A 23,624-nucleotide genomic window follows, 5' to 3' on the forward strand; every position below is an offset into this window, starting at 1 on the left:
GGCAACTTAATGGCTCATTATCTATGTATGTCAGTAGCTAGAAAAGAAGCGATGGTGTAGTAAGCAATATCTTGATTTTTTTAGTTGTATTTGTGGTTAGCATATCTTCTAACGCATGTTAAGTGTTAAACTGTCTATTGTTAGTTAATCTCACTTCATTTAGCAGGTTGCCTCGTTATAACTTGCAACAATACCGTTAAAGTATATAGCACCAGTTTACATTTCTGCATTATAAATGTTGGGCCTGAATCGAATGAACTGACCGGGCCCTTATCGGAAAAGAAGTGGCCCAGGTCCAGTCAATACAGTGTGCGCTGGGCCTGGGCCCATAATATCCAAACGACTGCCCATATACGCGTTCATGTTTCGGATTTTGCAAATCATATTCGGAACCCAACTATAACTAACTTGTAAGCATGTAAATAAAGTTGGATCATTTTTCTTTTTTGCATTATTAGAGACAAACTTAATAGAAAACATAGCCACTATAGGACGACCTTTTAAAATAAAATGAGGCGCGCCTCGCCAAATAAATCACACATAGTTGGGCCCTCAATAAATACATAACCATTGACTAGACTTTGGATTTGGCCGTTTAGTGAATTTTTCACGGCCTTTTTCTAAAATAACAATACGTAGTTTCTTTAGGACGCGTCTTAATTAATCTTACCTTCTTAAATACGGGTGTGCATTTATGTGACCCAAATCCAAATCTCAATGGAGTTGAAATGTGTCTCTAATCACGGGTACATTGATTGTGACGTTGCTCGAGATGCATTTCCACAACGTTGCAAATTCCCCAAAATAATAATAATAATAACAATAAATAACGACTGATACGAGCCTCGACAAACAAGAATACCCAAAGTGCGGGGCCCTCAATGGATAGTTATTTCGAGTACTTAGATTCCGGGACGGGCCGTTTAGCAAATTTCACGGCCCTACCCAAATAATGATATGCTCGTCGCTTTAGGCGCGTATTTAATAATGTTATCTTCTTAAACTCGGGTGCACATTTATGTGACCCAAATCCAAATCTCAACAGAGTTGAAATGTGCCGACAACCACGGGTGCATTGATGTGACGTGGTTAGAGATGTGTTTCCATGATGTTGCAATTCTTGATAAAAATAATAGTAATGATAAAAGCGGTTAAAAGTTAAAATTCGCAAATAGGTTCAACATGTATTAAATCAGATAATCAAGCCAAATATGACAGTTGAGCGACCGTGCTAGAACCACGGAACTCGGGAATGCCTAACACCTTCTCCCGGGTTAACAGAATTCTTTATCCAGATTTCTGGTTCGCGGACTGTTAAACAGAGTCATTCTTTTCCTCGATTCGGGATTAAACCAGTGACTTGGGACACCCTAAATCTCCCAAGTGGCGATTCTGAAATAAATAAACAAATCCCGTTTCGATTGTCCTTTAATTGGAAAAACTCTTTCACCCCTTGCGGGGGCGGAAAAAGGAGGTGTGACACACCACCTCCAACAATATGCAAATATTGACTCTCAGTAAATTGTAATAAAGTATTATCACTATCAAGAATAGGAGCAGGTGGAGGGCGGGTATGGGGTTTGGGTAGGGGACCCCGGGGAATTGGAGGAGGAATAGATTGACCACTAGATTCACCACTCTTGGATTTTTCCTTATTTTTACTCAACATTTTTTTAACGAATAATCCATCTTAATTAATCAAACAATACAAAAGTAAATAAAACAAAACAAAACTATTATATTAAAACTTAAGAGTTGGAACGAGTTTACCGAATTGACGAACAACTTGTTGAAAATTATGTATCGTTGAAGACTTGAATACTTCAATTCACCAACTTCACAATTTTTCACAAATTGCAACAATAAAGTAAGCAATTATAGAAGAAAATTAGAGAGAGAGATTGAGAGATTGATGATTTTGTGAGAAAAATGAAAGAATGTGGAGGTATTTATAGTTGAAAATAGGGAAAAGTATAATTAAAAAAAGTTTTGGGTTAAAATAAAGTTGGAAGGGAAAGGGGGGTTAAATGGCTATTTTAGAAATAACAAATGACTATTTTTGGAGGCCAACGACCATTTTTTAAACTTTTGTAACGGCTAAAAAAATTTGGAATATTTTTTTTTTAAAATAGTCGTTGGGCCCGTTTAGGACCGGTTGAACCGGCCCACTTAGCAGCCGGTCCCGGGCCCAAACGGTCCCGGTCTCACGGGCTTTTTCAGGGGACGACCCACTTAGCAGCCCACTTCACCTGGTCCCGAGTTTAAACGGTTAGGCCCATTTAGACCCACTACCCATATGGGCTCGCGGTCCTGGGCTGGGCCCGGGCCTAGCCGGCCCGCATGCCAACCCTAACGCCATGTCCTTAAAATTTACACTGCACATATGAAGTTAAGGACATGGCATGACACTTTGTCCTTAATATTTACACAACATTCATGAAGTTAAGGACATTATGTCCTAATATTTACACAACACTCATAAAATTAAGGACATTATATCCTTAATATTTACGCCGCACTCATCGAATTAAGGACACTATGTCTTTAACATTTGCATTGCACATATGAAGTTAAGGACATTATGTCCTTAACATTTACATTGCACATATGAAGTTAAGAACATGATAGGATACTTTGTCCTTAATATTTACCCAACATTCATAAAGTTAAGGACACCGTGTCCTTAATATGACAGGGGTATTTTTGTCCGGGCAGATAAAAATTTATTAAGCACTGATTAAAGAGTAAATACATTTTAAATAGTGGCTAAAAAGTAAAGATATCTCTAATTAGTGGCTAACTATGCACTTCCTGATGTTGATCGATGTATTTTTTCCAATATATATTGCAATGGCTCAATGGCACGTTCTTAATTTTTATGAAAATTTCAGTACTAAAAAGTAATAAAAATATCTAAGTGTTAGTTGAAATTAGTGTTTGCAATAAAAAAATTTGGCATATGAAAAATAAATTGCAATCACAAAATAAGAGAAAATTATTTTTATTAATCAATTCTGAGTACAATTCTGTTAAATGACAATTTTAGAAATAGCAAACGACTATTTTTGCAGGCCAACGACCATTTTTTAAACTTTTGTAACGGCTAAAATTTTTTTTGGAATATTTATTTTTTAAAATAGTTGTTGGACCCGTTTAGGACCGGTTGAACCGGCCCACTTAGCAGCCGTCCCCGGGCCCAAACGGTACCAGTCTCACGAGCTTTTTTAGGGGACGACCCACTTAGCAGCCTACTCCACCTGGTCCCGGGTTTAAACGGTTAGGCTTGTTTAGGCCCGCGAGGCCCACTACCCATATGGGCTTGCGGGCCTAGGCCGGGTACGGGCCTAACCGGCCCACATGCCAACTCTAACGCCATGTTCTTAACATTTACACTGCACATATGAAGTTAAGGATACGACATGACACTTTGTCCTTAATATTTACATAGCATTCATGAAGTTAAGGACATCATGTCCTAATATTTATACAACACTCATAAAATTAAGGACACTATGTCCTTAATATTTACACTACACACATCAAGTTAAGGACACCATGTCTTTAACATTTGCATTGCACATATGAAGTTAAGGACATTATAACATTTACACTCTACACATGAAGTTAAGGACGTCATGTCCTTAACATTTACACTGCACATATGAAGTTAATGACATGATATGTCACTTTGTACTTAATATTTACATAGCATTCATAAAGTTAAGGATATCATGTTCTTAATATGACAGAGATATTTTCGTCCAGGCAGATAAAAATTTATTAAGCACTGGCTAATGAGTAAATACATTTTAAATAGTGGCTAAAAAGTTGTCACGGCCCAAAATCCAATAAAGGTTGTGATGCTGTCAGACACCTCTGTCAGGCAAGCCAATACTAAATAGTTAATTAAACTCTCATTTTAATACATTTGAAATCATAAATTTCCTTTAATTTAACTAATAAAAGATAATCTTCACAAAATAAATAAATAAAAGTGCTTATAATTTTCAATACTGAATATCCCGTAATCACCCCAGAACCCGGTGTCACAAGTGCATGAGCATCTACTAGGAATTTACAGTAACATACAATGACTGTTCGGAATAAAGTTTGGACAGAAAGAAAATACACTACTCTGAAAGAGACTCTGCTGGTTGCGGGTCGTCTCTAGAGATGCAACTCACCCAAGTCTTTGTATCAACCATGCCTCTGCGCCTACTAGGTCACCAGACATGCATATGCCTATGCAACAAAAATGCACAACAAGTGTAGTATGAGTACGAAAACAACGCGTACCCAATAAGTATCCAGTCTAACCTCAAAAAAAGTAGTAACGAGGGGTCGACTTCGACACTTACTAGTGGTCCAATAATATCAGGTACAGTAATAAAGTGAATAAATATGAAACGGAGTAAATATATGGAATAAGCAAGTAAAAAATACGTGATACAATCCCCTTCTTTATAATTTTACTCAAGCTCTCAGCTAGCAAGTTCCCTCCGTAACCAGAGCATATATATAACTATAATGGATTTCATCAAGAAAGTTATCATGATTCAAATCAAGGAGGTTGTCATAATTCAAATCAGGGAAAAACCTCAGAACCACTGGCCTCTTGCCAAATATTACGCACGATTCCATGAGGATAATATATATAGGAAATGTCGAGGCGTACGACCCAATCCAACATAAAAGTAAACTGTGCACTATCGAGGGTCGAACGGCACGGACCATAGATGCATCTATTAACCTGCCGAGGCGAACGGCCCGCTCCCATGAGAGTGTGGTACATAAATCATGCCAAGGCGAACGGCCCGATCCCATAAGAGTAGTAGAAGGAAATACCCCGCTCGTGAATCATACATGCGACGCGGTCAAATATAAATTTAAGGAATCACCCCGCTCGCGGATCATACTTGTGACGTGGTCAAACATAATTTTTAACATCTAAATCATATCTCTTTCTTGCATCTTTTTAAAGTAACGGAAATTCAGCTTGTAGCTTTTTAAGGAAATTACCCCGCTCGCGAAACATACATGCGACGCGGTTACACATAGATTTCCTTAAGCTATTATAATATTTTTCAATTCTTTTCGAAAATACGAAGTTCAAATGAAACCTTTTAAATCTTATATTCTTCAATTTCACTACTTTCAAAACATTTAATAAGCAAACTCAATCTCGCTACCTCTCAAGGCAAGCAATAAATATAACTCAATAACAATATCAACAAGGCATGATATAAGCCTAAAACTACCAGGACATAGGCATAGCTAGTAGCTACGTATGGACTCTCGTCACCTCGTGCGTACGTAGCCCCCATAAATAGAAGCACATAATCATTCAGTTCACCTATGGGGTTAATTCCCTCTTACAAGGTTAGAAAGGAGACTTACCTCACTCCGAAGTTCCACATCCGGCTCCAAGCCCTTCCGACGACTCAAACCGATGCCCAACGCTCCAAAACTACTCAATAATTGTGCAAACCCATAAATATATACTCAAACACTCATAACAATTCAATTTATATCAAATTCCAACTCCTCTCGAAAAGTTAACAAAATCGCCCTCAGACTCACGTGCCCGGATTCTGAAATTTTTCGAAGATAACGTTTACCATAACCTCACAAATTCAAATATATAATTTTCTCTCAATTTCATGCCTAAAATCGTGGTATAAATCCACGAATATCAATTTCTAGGTTTTCCTCGAAATCCCCAAATTTCTACAAATTTCCTTGTCTAAATCCATATATAAACCTTGTATTTACTCAAAATAGTAGACATCACTTACCTCATGCTTGGTGATGAAAATGGTACTCCAAAGTTGCTCCAAAATCGATTCCTATGAAAGAAATGAAGTGAAAATGAGCCAAAATTTCGATTTTAAAAGAACACTCCCCAGGCGACCCTTCATCGTGAACGCGGAACATCCCTCGCGTTCGCGAAGCTCAGAAATCTCATGCCCAGAAAATCCTTCTCCGCCTTCGCGACCCGCTGATCGCGTTCGCGAAAGCCAACTGCCTAGACCCATCGTGTTCGCGTTATCCTCTACGCATTTGCGTAGGCCAAATGTCCTTGGGCCCAGCTCTCCCTTACCTTCTTCGCATTCGCGTAGCCTTGGCCGCGTTCGCGAAGGCTTAACCAACTATTGCCTCGCGTTCGCGATGGCCAAACTCAGCATCCCCATCAACTCCTCTTTGCGAACGCGGCACTTCCTTCGCGTTCGAGAAGAAGGAAACCATACACCAACAAACAACAGTTCCAAAACAGCCCGAAATGCTCTGAACCCCCCCCTGGAAACACACCCGAGGCCCCCGGGACCCCTTTTAATCACACTAACCAGTCCTATAACATAATACGGATCTGCTCGAGGCCTCAAATCACATCAAAAATGCCGAAATTATGAATCGCAACTCAATTCAAGCTTTATGAACTTTAGAACTTCAAACTTCTATATTCGATGCCGAAACCTATCAAATCTCGTCTAATTGACCTCAAATTTCGCACACAAGTCATATTTGACATTATGGATCTATTCGAACTTCCAAAATCGGATTCCGACCCCAATATCAAAAAGTCCACTTCCGGTCAAACTCCTCAAAAACCTTCAAATTTCTATCTTTAGCCAAATGACTACAAAATGACCCACGGACCTCCGATCGTGCTCCCAACACCAGAATCACCATACAGAGCTATTCCCAGACTCGGAATCCTAAATAGACATTGATAACACTGAAATGCACTTCAACCCAAACTTATGAAATTCTTCCAAAAATGCTAACTTCCACAATAGGTGCTGAAACGTTCCCGGGTATTCCAAAACCCGATCCGGACATACGCCCAAGTACGAAATCACCATACGAACCTATTGGAATCTTCGAATCCCGATTCCGAGGTTGTTTACTCAAAAATTCAATCTTAGTCAATTCTTTCAACTTAAAGCTTCCGAAATGAGAATTCTCTTTCTAAATCAACATCGAACTTCCCGGAATTCAATTCCGACCATGCGTACAAGTCATAATACATTAAGTGAAGCTACTCATGACCTCAAACTGTTGGACGATGTGCTAGAGCTCAAAACGACCGGTCGGGTCGTTACAAGAGTAAACACATCTCTAATTAGTGGCTAACTGTGCACTTCCTGATGTTGATCGATGTATTTTTTCCAATTTATATTTCAATGGCTCAATGGCATGTTCTTAATTTTTATGAAATTTTTGAGTACCAAAAAGTAATAAAAATATCTAAGTGTTAGTTGAAATTAGTGTTTGCAATAAAAAAATTTGGCATATGAAAAATAAATTGCAATCACAAAATAAGAGAAAAATATTTTTACTAATCAATTGTAAGTACAATTATGTTTCTCTCTTGATTCTTCTCTCCTGATTATCTCCATGATTCGAGGGCTGAAGCAGCGTATTTCTCGAATGTAGGATGTGCAGACCTCCTAGAGATGTATTTGATCTCCAGCTTCTTGAACTATTTGATTGTTAAGAAGTATCCGACCATATTTTGATCTCTTTGTGAATATCCCAAGAGTTTGTGGGATTTTGAGACACCTCTTCAAGGAAATATGTATCCCTTTATATAGATGTGAGTTAGGGTTTAGGGTAGAGTAATGTCCAAGAACCCTAATAGACTCCTAGGATTTCAAGAGTCCTGTAGTATTTTTAATTTAAGATTTGGCTTGATCCCTTAAAATTTCGATGTCTACAAATGCCCCTTACTTCAAGGTTTGTGGGGGTGTAGGCTTGCCGAAACTTTAAGACGAGACTTGAAGTACTCGACCACCGCAACAAATGGTTTTGAAACTTGGAGTTTTCGATTTACAGGAGGAAGAGATGAAGGGTAGTACTGGTCCCACTGGGCGTGCCAATTTGTTTGCAATAACTTTAAAATTTGACATATGAAAAATAAATTGCAATCACAAAATAAGAGAAAAATATTTTTACTAATCAATTGTGAGTACAATTTTATTTCTCCTTTGATTCTTCTTTCCTGATTGCTCCGTGATTCGAGGGCTGAAGCAGCGTATTTCTCGAATGTAGGATGTGCAGACCTCGTAGAGATGTATTTGATCTCCATCTTCTTAAACTATTTGATTGTTAAGAAGTATCCGACCATATTTTGATCTCTTTGTGAATATCCCAAGAGTTTGTGAGATTTTGAGACACCTCTTCAAGGGAATATGTATCCCTTTATATAGGTGTGAGTTAGGGTTTAGGGTAGAGTAACGTCCAAGAAACCCTAATAGACTCCTAGGATTTCAAAAATCCTGTAGTATTTTTAATTTAAGATTTGGCTTGATCCCTTAAAATTTCGATGTCTACAATTAGTAATATGAAGCTTAAAGTCTAGATATTATAAAGGAAAATGACTTTCGTCCATGAGAAAAGAAAGTTATTTTCCTCTATTTGATGAAAATTCTGTCAACCAAAACGTCAGAAAATGAATTCTTCATGAAAAAATATTTTTTCGAAAAATAACTTTCATCATATTAAACACACCCGAGAAAGGATAAGTTTGGTTCACTATCTACAAGTACAAGGTATTGTTCTCACCATATCCTTTGCTTTCTCTCTCTATTCACTAGCTCTCACCTTAAAATGATTCCAAAGGAAACCAGTATGTTGGCTAAAGTATGACTTCCTACACTTGGGCGAGGAGTCTTGCAAAATAAGTGGGCGTTTGCAATTAAGAATTGTAAAATCTCGAAAAAAGTATAAAAATAACAAAAAATAAATCAAGTGAAAATGATATTTGAAAATTAGAATTGTGTTTGGAAATGAATACATTTTTGAGTTGTTTTTAAATTTTTGTGAGTGATTTGAAATGAAAATTTTGAAAAATAGCTTTTTGGAGTTTTTAAAAGTCCGTTTGGACATACAATTTTTTTTTTTGAAAACAATGTTTGGTTATTCCATTCTTACCAATTTTCCCTTTTTCACTTGAAAATGAGAATTTGCTAGTTTTTAGTTTTACAAATTTATCCTATATTTTAAAATTTTATAAAATGACCCCATCAGTTTTTCATCTTTGGCAGATACATCTTTGGCGACTGATGGTGGAACATCAGTCCTATTTGATACTTGAACTCTACCTACTGGAAGTTTGATTATATGGTTATGAGAAATATGTGGCTATACCCGCTTTTGTACCTTCTCTGTGTGTTAGTAGAATTAGAAAATATGATATTGATTTTACATCTTTTGTGTATTGCAGTAAAGCAGAATATGATAATAGTTAAACAATAGCATTTTATTGTTTATTTCAAGTAGGATAATAAAATTGGGGTGGTTTTGATATTTTTTACAAGTTGTGGGATATAAATCATGTTTCATGGTTTTAAAAAAAAATACATCCAAATATATTGCAAAAATTTTAACCAATCACAACTTCATCTTCAATTCAAATTTTCGTGAAATTCCAAATTTGATTTTTTTTTTTTGGAATTCATGTCCAAACGCCTACTAAAATTTTCAAAAAAGTCTGAAATTCATCTTCAAGTGAAAACTAAAAATTTCATGGCCAACATTGTTTTTGAAAAAAGTGAACAAAATTTTATGGCCAAACGACCCCTAAATTTGTCTAATTTAAAATTTGTCATTTTGGCGAGTAATGTTTGCTACTTTGGTCCTCTAACTATTATGGTAAATTGCACGAGTGCTCTATTTGGTCGTCTTCATTTAACCAATACTCACTTTTTAATTTTTTTAAATTTGTACCCACTTTTTAAATAACTTCAAGCCTTTTTCTCCTCTTTCTTCTTCTTCTTCTTCTTCTTCTTCTTCTTCTTCGGGTGACAGTGATTTTATATGGTGTTTGTGAACATATTTTAAGGTAGTTTATGATGTTTTACACCGTTGAGTTGTTATTGCGCTTTTTTTAATTATTGCTTAGGGTTTCTTCTTTTTCTTAATTGCAAAATGGGTTCATTAGATTATTGTTGTTTTGACAAATTGATGGTTGGGGTATGTTCTTGATGATATTTGGAGGTTGGTTTCAAATTTGAGCTCATTTGGAGTAGATTTATGTATTAATAGTAGTATATTGGATTGTTATAATTGAAGAGCAAATTTATATTTTTGGGCAATTTGCACTTCAGGCCTATTTGGCCTTAAGTTCTTGAAAACGTTAGTTGCACTTCAGACCTATTTGGCCTTAAGTGCATCTGAAGTGCAATTTTTTTACTTTAGACTTATTGGCCTTAAGTGTAGAAAAACGTTTGTTGCACTTCAGACCTTTTGGCCTTAAGTTCCTGTAAAGTACAATTTTTCACTTCAGACTTATTGGCCTTAAGTACTATTTGAAACCATTGGTTACACTTCAGACCTATTTGGCCATAGAGCATCTGAAGTGCAATTTTTCACCTCAAACTTATTGGCATTAAGTATAGGAAAACGTTTGTTACACTTCAGACCTTTTGGCCTTAAGTGCATCTAAAGTGCAATTTTTCACTTCATATTTATTGGCCTTAAGTGCATGAAACTATTGGTTGTACTTTAGACCCATTTGGCCTTAAGTACACCTGAAGTGCTTTTTTTCACTTCAGACCCGATAAGTCTGAAATTGATCATAAAGTGGGTAGGCTTGCAAATTATTTTGCAAAGTGGGTATAAGTTCAATTGCGACCCAAAACCGGGTATAGATGGAAAAGCCCCACTATTACGGCTTATATATTTCAATTCCCACTGTTAAAGTTCATTTACAAAAATCAAAATTCGGTTTGACACGAACTTCATTTTAGGCGTAATGGCTTCTGAGCCACTTAAACTTGCACCGGATTTTAAAGCCGATACATGACTTTTCGATTTTCCCATTTCAAAAAATATCAAAACCATTCCGACAAGGTTTCCATCGGAAAAAATGGCATCTCGGTGACACTCGTCAAAATCAAAATTAACAGACCTCCTTGAAAATTTGCAGTAATTTCGTAGTCTCTACCGGCCAAAGAGATCACCGAAAATGTTGTCACCACCATATCTGTCGTCAACTGAGAAAATGAGATAGGCCAACCAATGCCAAAATGATTAGTTTGTGGAGAAATAAAGGCTGGTCACGGGATTGTTCAAAGTCGCAATGAAGAGAAAGGAGGTGGGGGTGGTGGGATCGGAAAGAAATTGCAGGGAGAAAGAAATTGAGGGAGATGAGAGGGGGGGGAGGGGGGGGGTTGTAAGGAAGAAGATAAGAAAGGGGGTTTCGGGGAGGGATTTAGGATTCAGTTTTTTTTTTTTAATTTTTTATTTGCTTGTCATTTATTTACTTTTCCTTTTTCTTATTTAGATTTAATATTTTTAAGTTTAGTAATCCGAGTGACGCTCTTTTTCGGCGTGATTAACACGCACTTTGATCACGTCAGTTGTGCTACTGCCACATAAGCATAGTCAAAGGTTAGAGTCGTTCACTTATAAGTAATCGATTGAGTTGGGGTATTAAAATGGGAAAATCAAAAGTTTATATATCGATTTTAAAATTCGGTGCAAGTTTATATGTAATCACTAATGTATTTTAGGTGGAGCATGTTATCACAAAATTGTGTGACCAGAAAATGAAAAGCCATTATCTCTTTTTTGTTGGGTCGAAAATCCATTATCATCATAGCGGTATTTTTATGGCCTATAGCCTGTTTGACCAAACTTCTCCAACCCTAAAAGCACCTTTTTATAGCAAGAAAAAGTATTTTTTTTCAAAGTTGAAGTGTTTGGCCAAGTTTTTGGAAGAAAAAAAGGTGCTTTTGAGGAGAAGCAGAAGCAGTTTTGGATACGCAGAAAAAAATAACTTCTCTCCACAAGCACTTTTTTGAAAATTACTTTTGAGAAAAATATTTAAAGCAATTTTTGAAAGCTTGAACAAACACTAATTGCTGCTCGAAAGTGCTTTTCAAATTAATTAGCCAAACACAAACTGTTTCTCACCAAAAATACTTTTGAGAAAATCACATTTAAGAAAAAACACTTATCAAAATAAGTTAGAATTTTGCAGCTCGGCCAAACCAGCTATTATACTATTACTGCTTTACTATTTCTAGTAATATGGTCAAAGCTATAAACATAAATATTCGCAAGATTCATTTGCTCTTTACAGAATCCTGCGTTTGGAATATTACTTTTCCAGCAACCCCACAAAGATAGATACCATCATTTTTCACGATAAACTATTATAACATCCAATATTAAAGAAAAACTTGCAATATGAAGAGAAAATAAACTGACCAAATTTAACAATGAATGGCTAAACCCGTCTGAATTCATCCTTCATTTACAACAAAGCATACATTATCTACGTGGGCATGTACTTAAAATAATCGTCATCAATATTTGAAGAACATTCTACAAAGACGGGAAGGATGATTCTTTTTCCTCTTTTTCTTCCCTTGTCCTAAATTGGAAATATTTGTACAATTGAGCAGAGAGATGCTTTCATTTCTTAACTACGTAAGAAACAAAAAAAAATTGGTACACCCTGACCCTGCAGCTGCAAAATCAAGCAGGCAAACCACCACAGCAAAGTTGCTCTAAGCATTCTATGGCATTTGCCCCTAGTACATCTGTAAATATTTTCTTGCCTTTTCAAAGTCCATGAACAGGTCTCGGTTCTTCGATTATCACTGGCTCAAAATTTCCCCTTCTATCTTTAGCATCATCCTTGCAAATATCATACGCATGCATAGGTTTTAAGGGGATTGAGACACAAGTTCATGAAGGCTTACATCACTGATGTGCAGAATGTCGGGACTTTGGTGGAACATATAGAGTATCACCGCACTCAATTGGTGTATGGCTAAGTGGATTCCATCTATCAAACACGATACGGCCACCTCGCCCCATCCTTCCGCGAAAATTAAATGTGTGCGCATGTAGGTCATTTGGTGTTGGAGAACCTGGAGGTATAATACCTGCAGCTGACAATTTGTCTGGGTCTAGAGGTTTTGTGAATAGCAAAGGTGGCTCGTTCGGATCCTACATAACCCAATGAAATGCAGAAGTTTAGTCACAAAATTAATGTTAACAAGTGGATTAATAGCCTGTTTGGGCAAGCTGGAAAAATCAGCTTATTTTGAGAAGTGTTTTTTTCAAAAGTACTTTTGGCGAGAAGCAGTTTGTGTTTGGCTAATTAATTTACAAAGCACTTCTAAGCAGCAATTAGTGTTTGACCAAGCTTTTAAAAAGTGCTTCTAAGTATATTTTTTTCAAAAGTGTTTCTCAAAAAAGTACTTTTGAGGCTTCTGATTCTCCTCAAAAGCACTTTTTTCCTCACAAAAGCTTGGCCAAACACTTCAAATTTGGAAAAAAAAGCACTTTTTTCTTGGGCAAACAAGCTATTAGTTTAGATAGATCTCACAACTGACATGCAAAGTAATACAAACATAACTTATGAAAACACGTGTTCTATAGGGTAAAAGTACTAAAGGAAGCAACTTAGGAATGTAGGTAACCACCAATTTATGCAGCCATCCAACCGGCACGTGTCGTCGCTTGAACTCTCGCCTCATGATTCCAGGAGAAGCTATCACCGGTTTGGATTCGGGGAAGGTTACATTTTGTGCTATATGACGACCATGTGGACGGCTAATAGTAGGATCATCAGAGTCGACAAATTCATCCTCACTTGAAACAACCTTACTTGGGAAGGAAGGAAATTCAGGTAGAGCCAAGGTATCCCCAAAAAGATCACTTTCATTCTGAAATTCAGGAAAGTTACATTTATTAGATCAAAGTAACATTCAACATGAATAACCTCAAACCATAAAGCCCTGAGGAGGATAACCAGTTACATTTGGTACTGGAAAAGGTCTAATGATATCGTAATATGGCTAAACGGGACACAGTCACACAGATAAGGAATATCCGCCTCCAAATTTAAGTGATCTACTGCAGTAAAAAGCTATTTCCACTCCAATCTATCAGGTTTTCCTTCCTTCTTTTTATTTTATTTTTTAAAAAAAGAAGCTAGTGCCACTCCATTCAGCAAAACCAACTTTTGATAGGCAGCTGAATTTCTTTTCGGCACAGCAGTAACAAATTTATCCACAGCTACATGCAAGATTCTAATAAAGCCTCAATTCATCAAACTTCAAATGCAATCATAATAAAGCTTAGAGCAGATGCATTCAATCTGTTTCCAGTTTAGACATAATAAGAAATAAAATAGAAAACTATTAAATGATGCTCTCATTACTGCTGGTAGGTATATTAGGGTAAAAATCATGACAAATAAAGAAGATGGCGACCCTCCCCCTGCATACCTTGTGTTTCATTTGAAGTCTCTGGAGATTAATCTCACTCTCAATAACCTCTCGCTTCTTCTCCTCTCTCTGCACACAATAACATCAAGGAACATGAATGCTGCTTACTATGCAGATCATAAGGACTCAATTTGTATAGGTCAGTATTGTCATGAAGTATACATTAGCAATTGTTAAGAAAGACAAACCTTGATGAGAGCCTCAAGGATGATCTTTGCTTGGTCAAGATTGCGCCTAACCTGGACAATGTCTGGACAATGTGAGACGATATAATAAATATCCAATGGGACATTTTATTGGAAAAGACCAATTCACACATAGCATCAATTCTTCTATAGTCAGTTAAGCATTCAGAATACAGTTTACCCCCTAAACAAAGTACATTATCCTCCACAAAGAAAATCATGTTAGGGAACAGCTATTAGTTTCTTAGATCATTATTATTAGGTACTAAACTATCACAACATAAGTCTACATAAAAAAAGGTTCTATTAGGCAAACAAGAAAGACTGATAAAATACTCCTTCAATAAGAAATGATGTGAGCCCTAGACCGTTGGCAAGAACAAATGGTAGTATGCAATTGAAGAGTCACCATCATCTTAGACAAGATGTCTAGATCCATTAATGGGCAAAGCGAGATTGATGTACAAAAACTGCAATAAATGGCATGGTTGCAATTCATGCCAAACCTAATGCAATGCTGTTAGATCGGAATGAAGGAAATGAGGGTGGTATCATCTAGTGGCAAAGAAGCTTATGATTCTGGGTGCAGCTGCACTGGGGATGATGATAAGCAAGATATGACATGGGAGGATCACCATGGCCAATACACAGGGAACTGTCAAGATAGAAAACAACAGGGAGAACCCCAGTAGTATTTCAATTAAGAGGTCACATCAAGAAACAAAAGCTAAAATTGTCCTTGGGTTCACCTGGCGAAGCTTTTCAAATGACTGTGCATTGTTTTCCCTCCTTTGCATCTGTTAAAGAAAAAAGGATGCCATAAATTCTCCATTAACACAAACAAAATGCCATGAGTATCAAATTGTCAACGTCGAAAATTTGACACAATAAGGTTGGAACATAGTCATAAAATGGCATACCCTCCTTGTATGAAGTCTGTGGGCCTTCTCCCTTGGCCTAAATACATTATATGGATTCGTGTCGTTAACTGGCGGAGGAGGCTGAAATCATGAAAGCAATGAACAGTAGTCAGTAGATAATCAACAGCAGCAAATGAAGTCACATTAAAGAACATCAAATCTTCATTTCTTTCAGTAAGTTCAAATATTCATTTTGCTTTTTCTTCCAATAAGTTCAAAAGTTTACTACACTATAATAAAGATAAGAACTGCACTATTTTTTATTAAGTATAGACAAAACCAGTAATCATTGTTTTGCCCGAGGCAGAATTTAAGATTTTTGCTGAAAGTATCAGTCAAACAGGGCTGTCGATGCAGAAATACTGCGAAAAACAGAATAAAGAAGCAGACAAGAGGTTCGCTGTACAATCTTCCACATAGATGAGGTTAATAAACACAAATAAATTGTGCCAAGTACTACATAGTAACAAGTGCAATATTAATTTAAAAGCGCTTATACACAAATTGAGAAAGTTGAACTGACCTGCAAACGCCGAAGAACAGGCTTCTGCCACCGCTCCCGCTGATAGAAAAGAAACAGAGATTCCCAATAAAAAGAGAAGGATACATGAGGATTCATCTTTAAAACCACATATAAATGGACACCATTAACGCTGATAAAAAGCAAACACCAAAGGCACTAGTAGTCAGGCATTTGGAGCTTTCATATTAAATAGGATACATCAAAATCAATCAATGTGTTCCAGAATTTCTGATTAAAGACTAGAACATACAAGTTAGAGGACAAATTTTCATGTTTTACTCCGCATAAACATTTGCGGAGATGCAACAAGATGCTTTTAACCCATTCTCAAATCCATTTCCAATTAATCTCTTTATCTCTGCAAAATACACAAACTTATGGAACGCATACGATAGGATGCTCATAATACATCCTCAAACTATTTTCCAATTAAGAAAACACAAACTTCTTCAGAATAGAGGACAAAAGAACAAGGTCACAAGGTGTAAATGAAAAGACTCAGATTCTTTGACTACAAATCCAGCAACAGAGTCTTCTATCAAAATCAGCAATTCCACAACCTTCAACAAGTTCCTCATCAGAAGTCACATCTGCTAATAAACATCAAAATAAAATAGTTGCAGGCATCCCACCCATCATTCAAACTTTTGCCCCATAAAAGGTTACATTTGATTTAGCACCTATAGACTGAAGCATCTAACATTAAGAAATGACCTCAGATCTTACAAGAGAAGTAATCTGTAAGAGAATAACAGGAAAACATGCTTATTCAGTAGAATACGAACTTTTTGCATATATCAGACTTTGTGCATATAAACAGATTTTTCTTTTGATGAACATTGTGTTCACCAAAATTCTACAACTGTAAAGTGGAGAGAAATGTATACCTTATCCTTCCAGTAATTATAAATAGACTGGAACACTCCATATTTAATAGACAAAGATTGCAAGGCCTGAATTTCTCAACAAAAAAAAGGAAAAAAAGATGAATAAGTAAGAATACTAGACTGCAATAGATCCAGAGAAGCAAAATAATCTCATAAAGGAAATAATTCATAACAGCTAAGAATAGGACTATCCAAAAGCAGAAAATTCATGTACAAGTTATGCTGTTGATACTGAAGAAACAAACATATTTTCCAAGGTCAGCGACGAAGATACAGAATCCACATATCTTATAAATCGACATAAATTGCAGAACTTACGCATTTTCAGTGAAAAATCAATTATTGAACATCTAACAAGTTTCTCTTTTTTCTGCCGAACAGATTAAATATATACTAGAGCATGATATCTGACTTAAACTGTTAAACATGTAAGTATTTTACTTTACATGTCAATATCATTGGTCACTACTCACCAGATCTCTAGTACCAAAAAGTTTCGACAAATAGGAGACAGCATTTTTAATCAGAATGGAGGAGACTAAGCAGTATTGTCCGACTATAATGATCCAAATGCAATCAAAAGTTAAAGCTTAAATCCACAATGATGAATTATCCCAGCTTTCTTATTCATAAAATTTAAAATAAAAAAAAATAAAGAAAAACAAAAAAATAAAAATTCCAGCTTCTTAAGTTGACACTAATAGGTGTTAATTTGCACAGATCATTAATGCAGACTTTGAAATGTAGCTATCCTCTGCGCAACAAATATTCGTTTTCTCATAAATTTAACAAATAAATACAACAAATAGAGAAAAGAGTCCATGTAACCGTTACATTTAAGAAATGAAACTCTTTGAGCTAATTGAAATCATCCTTTGACGTCAAAGACCAAAAGCTACACAAAAATACTCATCCGCCAGTTGATCCTGCTATATGTCTAATAATCTCAGTGCATCCTAAGGCCATCTACTTTCGTAAAACATTCTTTTAAAGAATGTAAATAAAAAGAAAGAAAGAAAAAAAGAACAGGGACGTTACTGCGCATTAGAAGCAGATTAATCATGACGATCATTGAAAACACCCCCGTAATCCCAATTAAGAAACATGTATATTTTCGGATTAATTGTTCAAAAAGAGAATGCAAAAGCTAAAAGGATTAAAATAGCAGGAAATGGCTCTAGTTGTTCGTATAATGATGGAAGATTTTTTAGCTTTTAAGTAGCTTGTAACAGTCATGCAAATTAGTATAGGAGTTAGCTAAAACAATGAACATGAATTCTACAGTAGGTCCACAGATAACTACAAACATATAAAGTTCTTATTAGAGCAAACAATATCAGAAAACTACAAAGTAGACTCTTTAAATAACAAAGCAACACGCCAAAGTCAAACCTGCAAAATTAATGGACTAACAAGAAGAATTAGTTTTCACCTCAACAGCAGCATCAAAACTTAGAAGCACAGGAACTGGAGAGCCAAGAGTAGTTGCTATAACTCCGGCTCTTTCTCGGGCTTTGTGATCTAAAACTTCTAGTTTGTACAGGATAGTCTCCAACCTGTATCAGGAAACAGAAGTGATTCATTGACTGTGATCAATAAACAAAATTCAAGTCATGAATAAGGCATATAATATTGAAAGAGAAAAGAACTGAACGAAATGCATAGAGCATAGACAATTTACAATCTTTCCAGGGATGAAAGCATCAGAAACCTGAAGCTAAATACAGAATAAGATGAGAATGATTAAAGGGACTGAAAGCAACTTGAGGGAGAAGGAAAAGGCTGTGTCAATGAGTCGGAGAGCAACAGACATGCTAGCTCTAGGAAGAAAAATTGGGTCTAGTACTTGGCTTATGGTATGGAAGGATATACTAGAAGGAAAGTAAGTGTATATGCTTGATGTGTCTAGGAAGAAAGGTAATGCCATACAACTTTTGCAACTTCAACACAAAAGGAAGTAGTTTCTTCCATGTGGCAACCAACATGCCAGAATAGGACTAACAGACAAAATAATGAAATCCGACTCTGACATCAATGGAAGGTCAAGGAAGGTCTGAAGAGCCCCAGGTTTATAAGTTTTGACTTTAACATCAAATCCACCATCACAGTCCCAATGTCATAAGTGGCTTTGCTGGCTTTGTCTCTCTAGAGCCTGGTCAAGATGCCACAAGATTTGCTTGGAGCACTTCAAAGCTAATGTCAGTTTGCACAGTCAAAGCACGTTCTCACAGTTGATATAATAACGAAACGAATTTTATTTATGAAAAAAAAAAAAGACCCTCTTTGTGAAACACCATAATTTGAGCTTATCCTTCACTTGGTGGTTTTCTTTCACTATAAGCATGGACGTTCCTAGTCCCTTTATGGTTTAGCTAATTAGTTAAGTGTATAGCTTAAGGCACTGTGCTATGACTACAAAATTGCTTCTGCCCACCTTATTCTCTCTTCCTTATACCTGGACCGCTGGGTAAGCTAAGCTCTCTGGTGCATTGGCCATAGTGTGATGCTTGCCTATAAATTACAGCTATAATGTATATTCCAAAGAAAAAATCCATTATCCTGAGATAGATTTTAGCATCTCTTACTTTTGTTCTTCTAACATATGCTCACAAGTACCAGATTTAATTACTGTCTGTGAATGAAAACATATCCAACTTGCGGTGGCAGGAGACATGACAAGATTAAACAGAGAAGAATTCGCACTCAATTGAAACAAAAAATAAAGGATGGACCAACCATAAGGAAGAAATAGATGGTACGTGTGTTGAAGGAAGCTATTTACATGTGTGTGTGTGTGTGTGTATTTAAATGTAATAGAATAGGTACAAAGAAGCATGGTTTAAAATCTTTACTTTTCGGCTGCAAGAACCTTTCTTTCTCTGTTGAACTCTTGAAGCCAGTCTTCATCCTCATTGTCAAGATCATACTCAACAAATTCTCCAATCTCAGCCCGAGCTACAGTAAATTTAACAAAGTATCAATATTTTCTAGCAACTCAGATGTAAAACGAGTGTACCCTCCAGTACACCTACGCACGTACCTCCTCTAGCATGTATATATGATGTCGGCTGAGCAAAAGTGGGTGAATAATCTCTTTCATATGTATCCACAATCACAGATTCAGGAGTAGGTATTTCAGGAGCCAACTTCTTGCTAGAAGTTTGTGGTACCTAAACAATAAATTATTTCCAACATAATAAGCTTAGCTACGGACACAATTCACCAGAACAGCAATACCCAAATTATCATACTTACTGTGCATCATGATTAAGACCAAGTACATTATGAAAATTTCGATGGTCTAACCTTCAAAGACAACTTGGGACAGTTAATATAAAACAATAAATTGTTTCCAACATAATAAGCTTAGCTACGGACACAATTCACCAGAACAGCAATACCCAAATTCTCATACTTACTGTGCGTCGTGATTAAGACCAAGTACATTATGAAAATTTCAATGGTCTAACCTTCAAAGACAACTTGGGACAGTTAATATGAAACAAGGGGTTTAAGATGTGGATTGGAGTTATATGCACTGGATGTGCAATAATTTTTATACGCAATCAATATAATTTAACCTATTATAACAGGTCATAACAGGTATTAACACGCAATTTACCAATAGGTTACCAACCAATGCTATTAAATACAATTACCTGCAATTACTTTTAAGTCACCTGATTGCGTAAGTAGAACTTAAACTCTTAAAATATAAAATGTTAGTGAGAGTTAGTTAAACTGAACACTTAATTATGAACAATTCATGCATGCAAAATTAATATATATATATATATATATATATATATATAAATTTACAATACATATAATCCATCCAATCAAACATTCAGGCAATGAAGCATAAAACTACAAGAATTAAGCTCAAAAACCTCATTTTCTGTGGCTTCAGCAGCGAGACGAAGAATAAGGTTTCGCGTATTAGTCTGGCCATCATCATCCTCAAAATCCTTGATAGATTTTAAAATTGGCAACTTCTTGTGAATGTCAAGTGGACGCGGCCTAAATGAGAGTCTACTCATTCTCAACTCAGCTCATTCTCCATACAAAAATTCTCTCTTTTCTACTCTTTATCAAGTTTCAGCTCAGCTTCCAACCTTTTTAAAAGAAGCAAAACCAAGTAAGCTACAAACTCATCAATATTAAACAAAATAAACATTATGAGTTCACTTAAGGTTTCAGTGATTCAGCAGAGTACGACTCGTCCGAGTTATCCGAGTCGACTCATTGACAACAATAACGGTCGATTTTTTCTTTACCTGTTGGTTCTCCACAGGGTGAAGGATTTTCGTTTGGAAAGAGAAGCGAATGGTTTTCCGTCGGGGGGTGGCCGAGGGTTTCTATACCGGTGAACTGCCGGAGAAGAATGGAGAGTTAGTTAATTCCGGGGGCTTAATTAGGGCAATTTAAATGGGGGGTTTTTGAGAAGAGAGGGAATTTGGGAGTTGTTCGGGTTAACTCCGGACCCGTATAGTTTTGGTCATAAATTCGTGTGGCTGGTCCAAAGTTGCATTATTATATGAATCAACCAATGAGAGTACGTAATTGTTTGAATTCTAGTTTAAGAGCCCGTGTGGGTTGGCTTTTTTAAGCCTTTTTTAATGCTGGAGTTGATTTATTAAATAAGTAATTACGTATTTGGATGAAACTGATATTAAGCAGCAGAAGTGTTTGGTGAAAAAAAGTTGAAAAGCATTTTTCCGATTAAAATGACTTAAATACCCTTAAGTTGTTTATTACATGATTTTCAATTCCCGAATGATTCAAAAACAAATATAATTTATGTTTCAGTTTAATATTCATGCAAAATTTATTAGATAACATTATTTTTAATAAAATTATATTGTGATAAGCTAAAATACAATCATAAGCTAAAATAAAACAATTATTAATTTGAACAAAATTCATTACATTATAAGGAATAGAATAAAGAATAATCGTTAGGTTCATATTTGAATATAAAGAACGAGAGAAATTTCGAATCTGCGCAACATATGTTATTGAATAATATTAACGTTTTCCCCTTTTAAAACACAATGCTTCTTATTTCTTTTTCAAGAGATTGAGAAATAATTAGGAATATACCCAGATCTCTAATTATATAACAAGATGCAAAAAAACTTAGCAAATAATTTAAGAAAGTAAAAGAAACTTTCTACCATAAATGGTGCCAATTGCCAATCTGATTGTTCTTAGACGGTAGAGGAAGTCAAGGGGTTGAAAAAATGGTGAGTGAATGAATTGTGAAGAACGGTAGATTTTAGGTTTTTGTTTTAGAGTATTTTAAGGATTATAATAAAATATTAGGATAAAATAGTAAAATTATTGGTCAAACCAAAGGTGCTTATAAGTCATAAATCATAACTTAGGGGTGACCAACTTATGACTTATGACTTATTTTGGCTTATAAGCACTTTTGACGTTTCCTAAACACGTAGATAAGCTAAAAAATGCTTATAAGCTAGTTTGGTCACCTTATAAGCTTAACCAAACACCCTCTAAAAGTTGGACATGTATTTCTCTTTTTTGGTGGAAATACTTTTATGTAAAAATATTGTATATCAAAATTTGTTGGTGACTTGGATGCTTTTCAAACAAAAGTTGTAAAAAGATTGAATTGTTATAAAACAATAAAAGAAAGAAGATGTATTGTAGTAGGGAGAGAATTTTTATTGATTTGAGATGAATTATAATAGAATACTTAATTCAAATTAATTTTTTTTGAATCCTTTTATTCGCGAGGAGCTGGATGAGAAGAAACTCTCACGTCCGGTTCTGTAGTAGAGATGGAATTCCGAAACAAGCATCAACTATAACCCCAAAAGAACCAGACTCCGTAAATAACATAGAGAAAGAATGAAGGGAATATCTCATCAAGGTAATCATAATTCTTTTGGTAAATATGCTCTTTAGGCACTTGAACCTGCTTGGATTACATCTAGATAAATAGAAGCAGGTCGACGAGCAATGACACGAAATGCACGTCATGGTGGAAAAATATGGGTACGTATATTTCCAGACAAACCAGTTACACTAACACCGACAGAAACACGTATGGGTTTAGGAAAAAAGATCCCCTGAATATTGGGTAACTGTTGTTAAACCAAATAGGTGGAGTAACAGAAAATATAACCAGAAGGGCTATTTCACTAGCAGCATCCAAAATGCCTACACGAACTTAATTTATTATTTCTGTGATGACCCAAAGGGTCATCACTTGTTTTAAAAGTGGATTATGCGTTCCGAGGCCTTAAAAACCTCTTTCGACATTACCTCGATTTGCGTGCACAATCCGGGTGCGTATGCGAAAAGCCATTTTGTAAAAATATGTGAAAAATGATGAATTTTGCATTTAAAATGAGTTTAAGTTGACTTCGGTCAACATTTTGGGTAAACGGACCCGGACCTATTATTGGACGGTCCCGGAGGGTCCGTAGGAAAATATGGGACTTGGCCGTATGCCCGGAATCGAATTCCAAGGTCCCAAGCCCGAGAAATGAATTTTTAAAGAAAATTATTTTCTGAAATTGTTGATGAGTCTTGGAAATGAAAAGTATTTAAAACTTGATGGTATTGGGCCCGTATTTTGGTTCCGGCACCTGGTACAGGTCTTATATGTGATTTAAGATAAGTCTGTGAAGTTTGGTAAGAAACGGACTTGAAACGACGTGAATCGGATCATTTTTGAGAAAAATGGAAAATTTGAAATTCTTGAGAAATTTCATGATTTTGATGCTAAATTCATAGTTGTTGATGTTATTTTAATAATTTGAATGCGCGAGCGAGTCCGTGTGATATTTTTAGGTTGGTGTGCATGTTTGGTTTGGATCCCCGAGGGCTCG

General features: G+C 36.0%; 1 protein-coding gene across 1 annotated transcript; it reads right to left on the bottom strand.

The window, feature by feature from the left end:
- Positions 1-12,196: 12,196 nt before the first annotated feature.
- LOC107801921 (uncharacterized) lies at positions 12,197-21,315 on the bottom strand. Its single transcript, XM_075249681.1, has 13 exons — positions 21,042-21,315; positions 20,655-20,879; positions 19,805-19,934; positions 19,617-19,719; positions 18,197-18,320; positions 16,765-16,830; positions 15,878-15,916; positions 15,355-15,435; positions 15,184-15,231; positions 14,438-14,488; positions 14,250-14,318; positions 13,443-13,685; positions 12,197-12,963 (listed from the first exon to the last, which is right to left on the bottom strand). The coding sequence occupies exons 2-13, from the start codon at positions 20,802-20,804 to the stop codon at positions 12,715-12,717; spliced, it is 1,353 nt and encodes a 450-aa protein (XP_075105782.1). The 5' UTR covers positions 20,805-20,879; positions 21,042-21,315; the 3' UTR covers positions 12,197-12,714.
- Positions 21,316-23,624: the final 2,309 nt, after the last annotated feature.

This window comes from Nicotiana tabacum, chromosome 3, assembly GCF_000715075.1.
Source record: "Nicotiana tabacum cultivar K326 chromosome 3, ASM71507v2, whole genome shotgun sequence".
In the NCBI taxonomy this organism is placed as follows: Eukaryota; Viridiplantae; Streptophyta; class Magnoliopsida; order Solanales; family Solanaceae; genus Nicotiana; species Nicotiana tabacum.

What these genes read in the sequence shown, in the direction of transcription:
- LOC107801921 (XM_075249681.1), bottom strand. Translation starts at nt 20,804, where the DNA reads ATGAGTAGACTCTCATTTAGGCCGCGTCCACTTGACATTCACAAGAAG. An exon ending in CTGAAGCCACAGAAAATGAG is followed by an intron (nt 19,935 to 20,654) that starts GTTTTTGAGCTT and finishes TTTATTGTTTAG; the next exon opens with GTACCACAAACTTCTAGCAA. An exon ending in TTGGATGGCTGCATAAATTG is followed by an intron (nt 12,964 to 13,442) that starts GTGGTTACCTAC and finishes TGGGTTATGTAG; the next exon opens with GATCCGAACGAGCCACCTTT.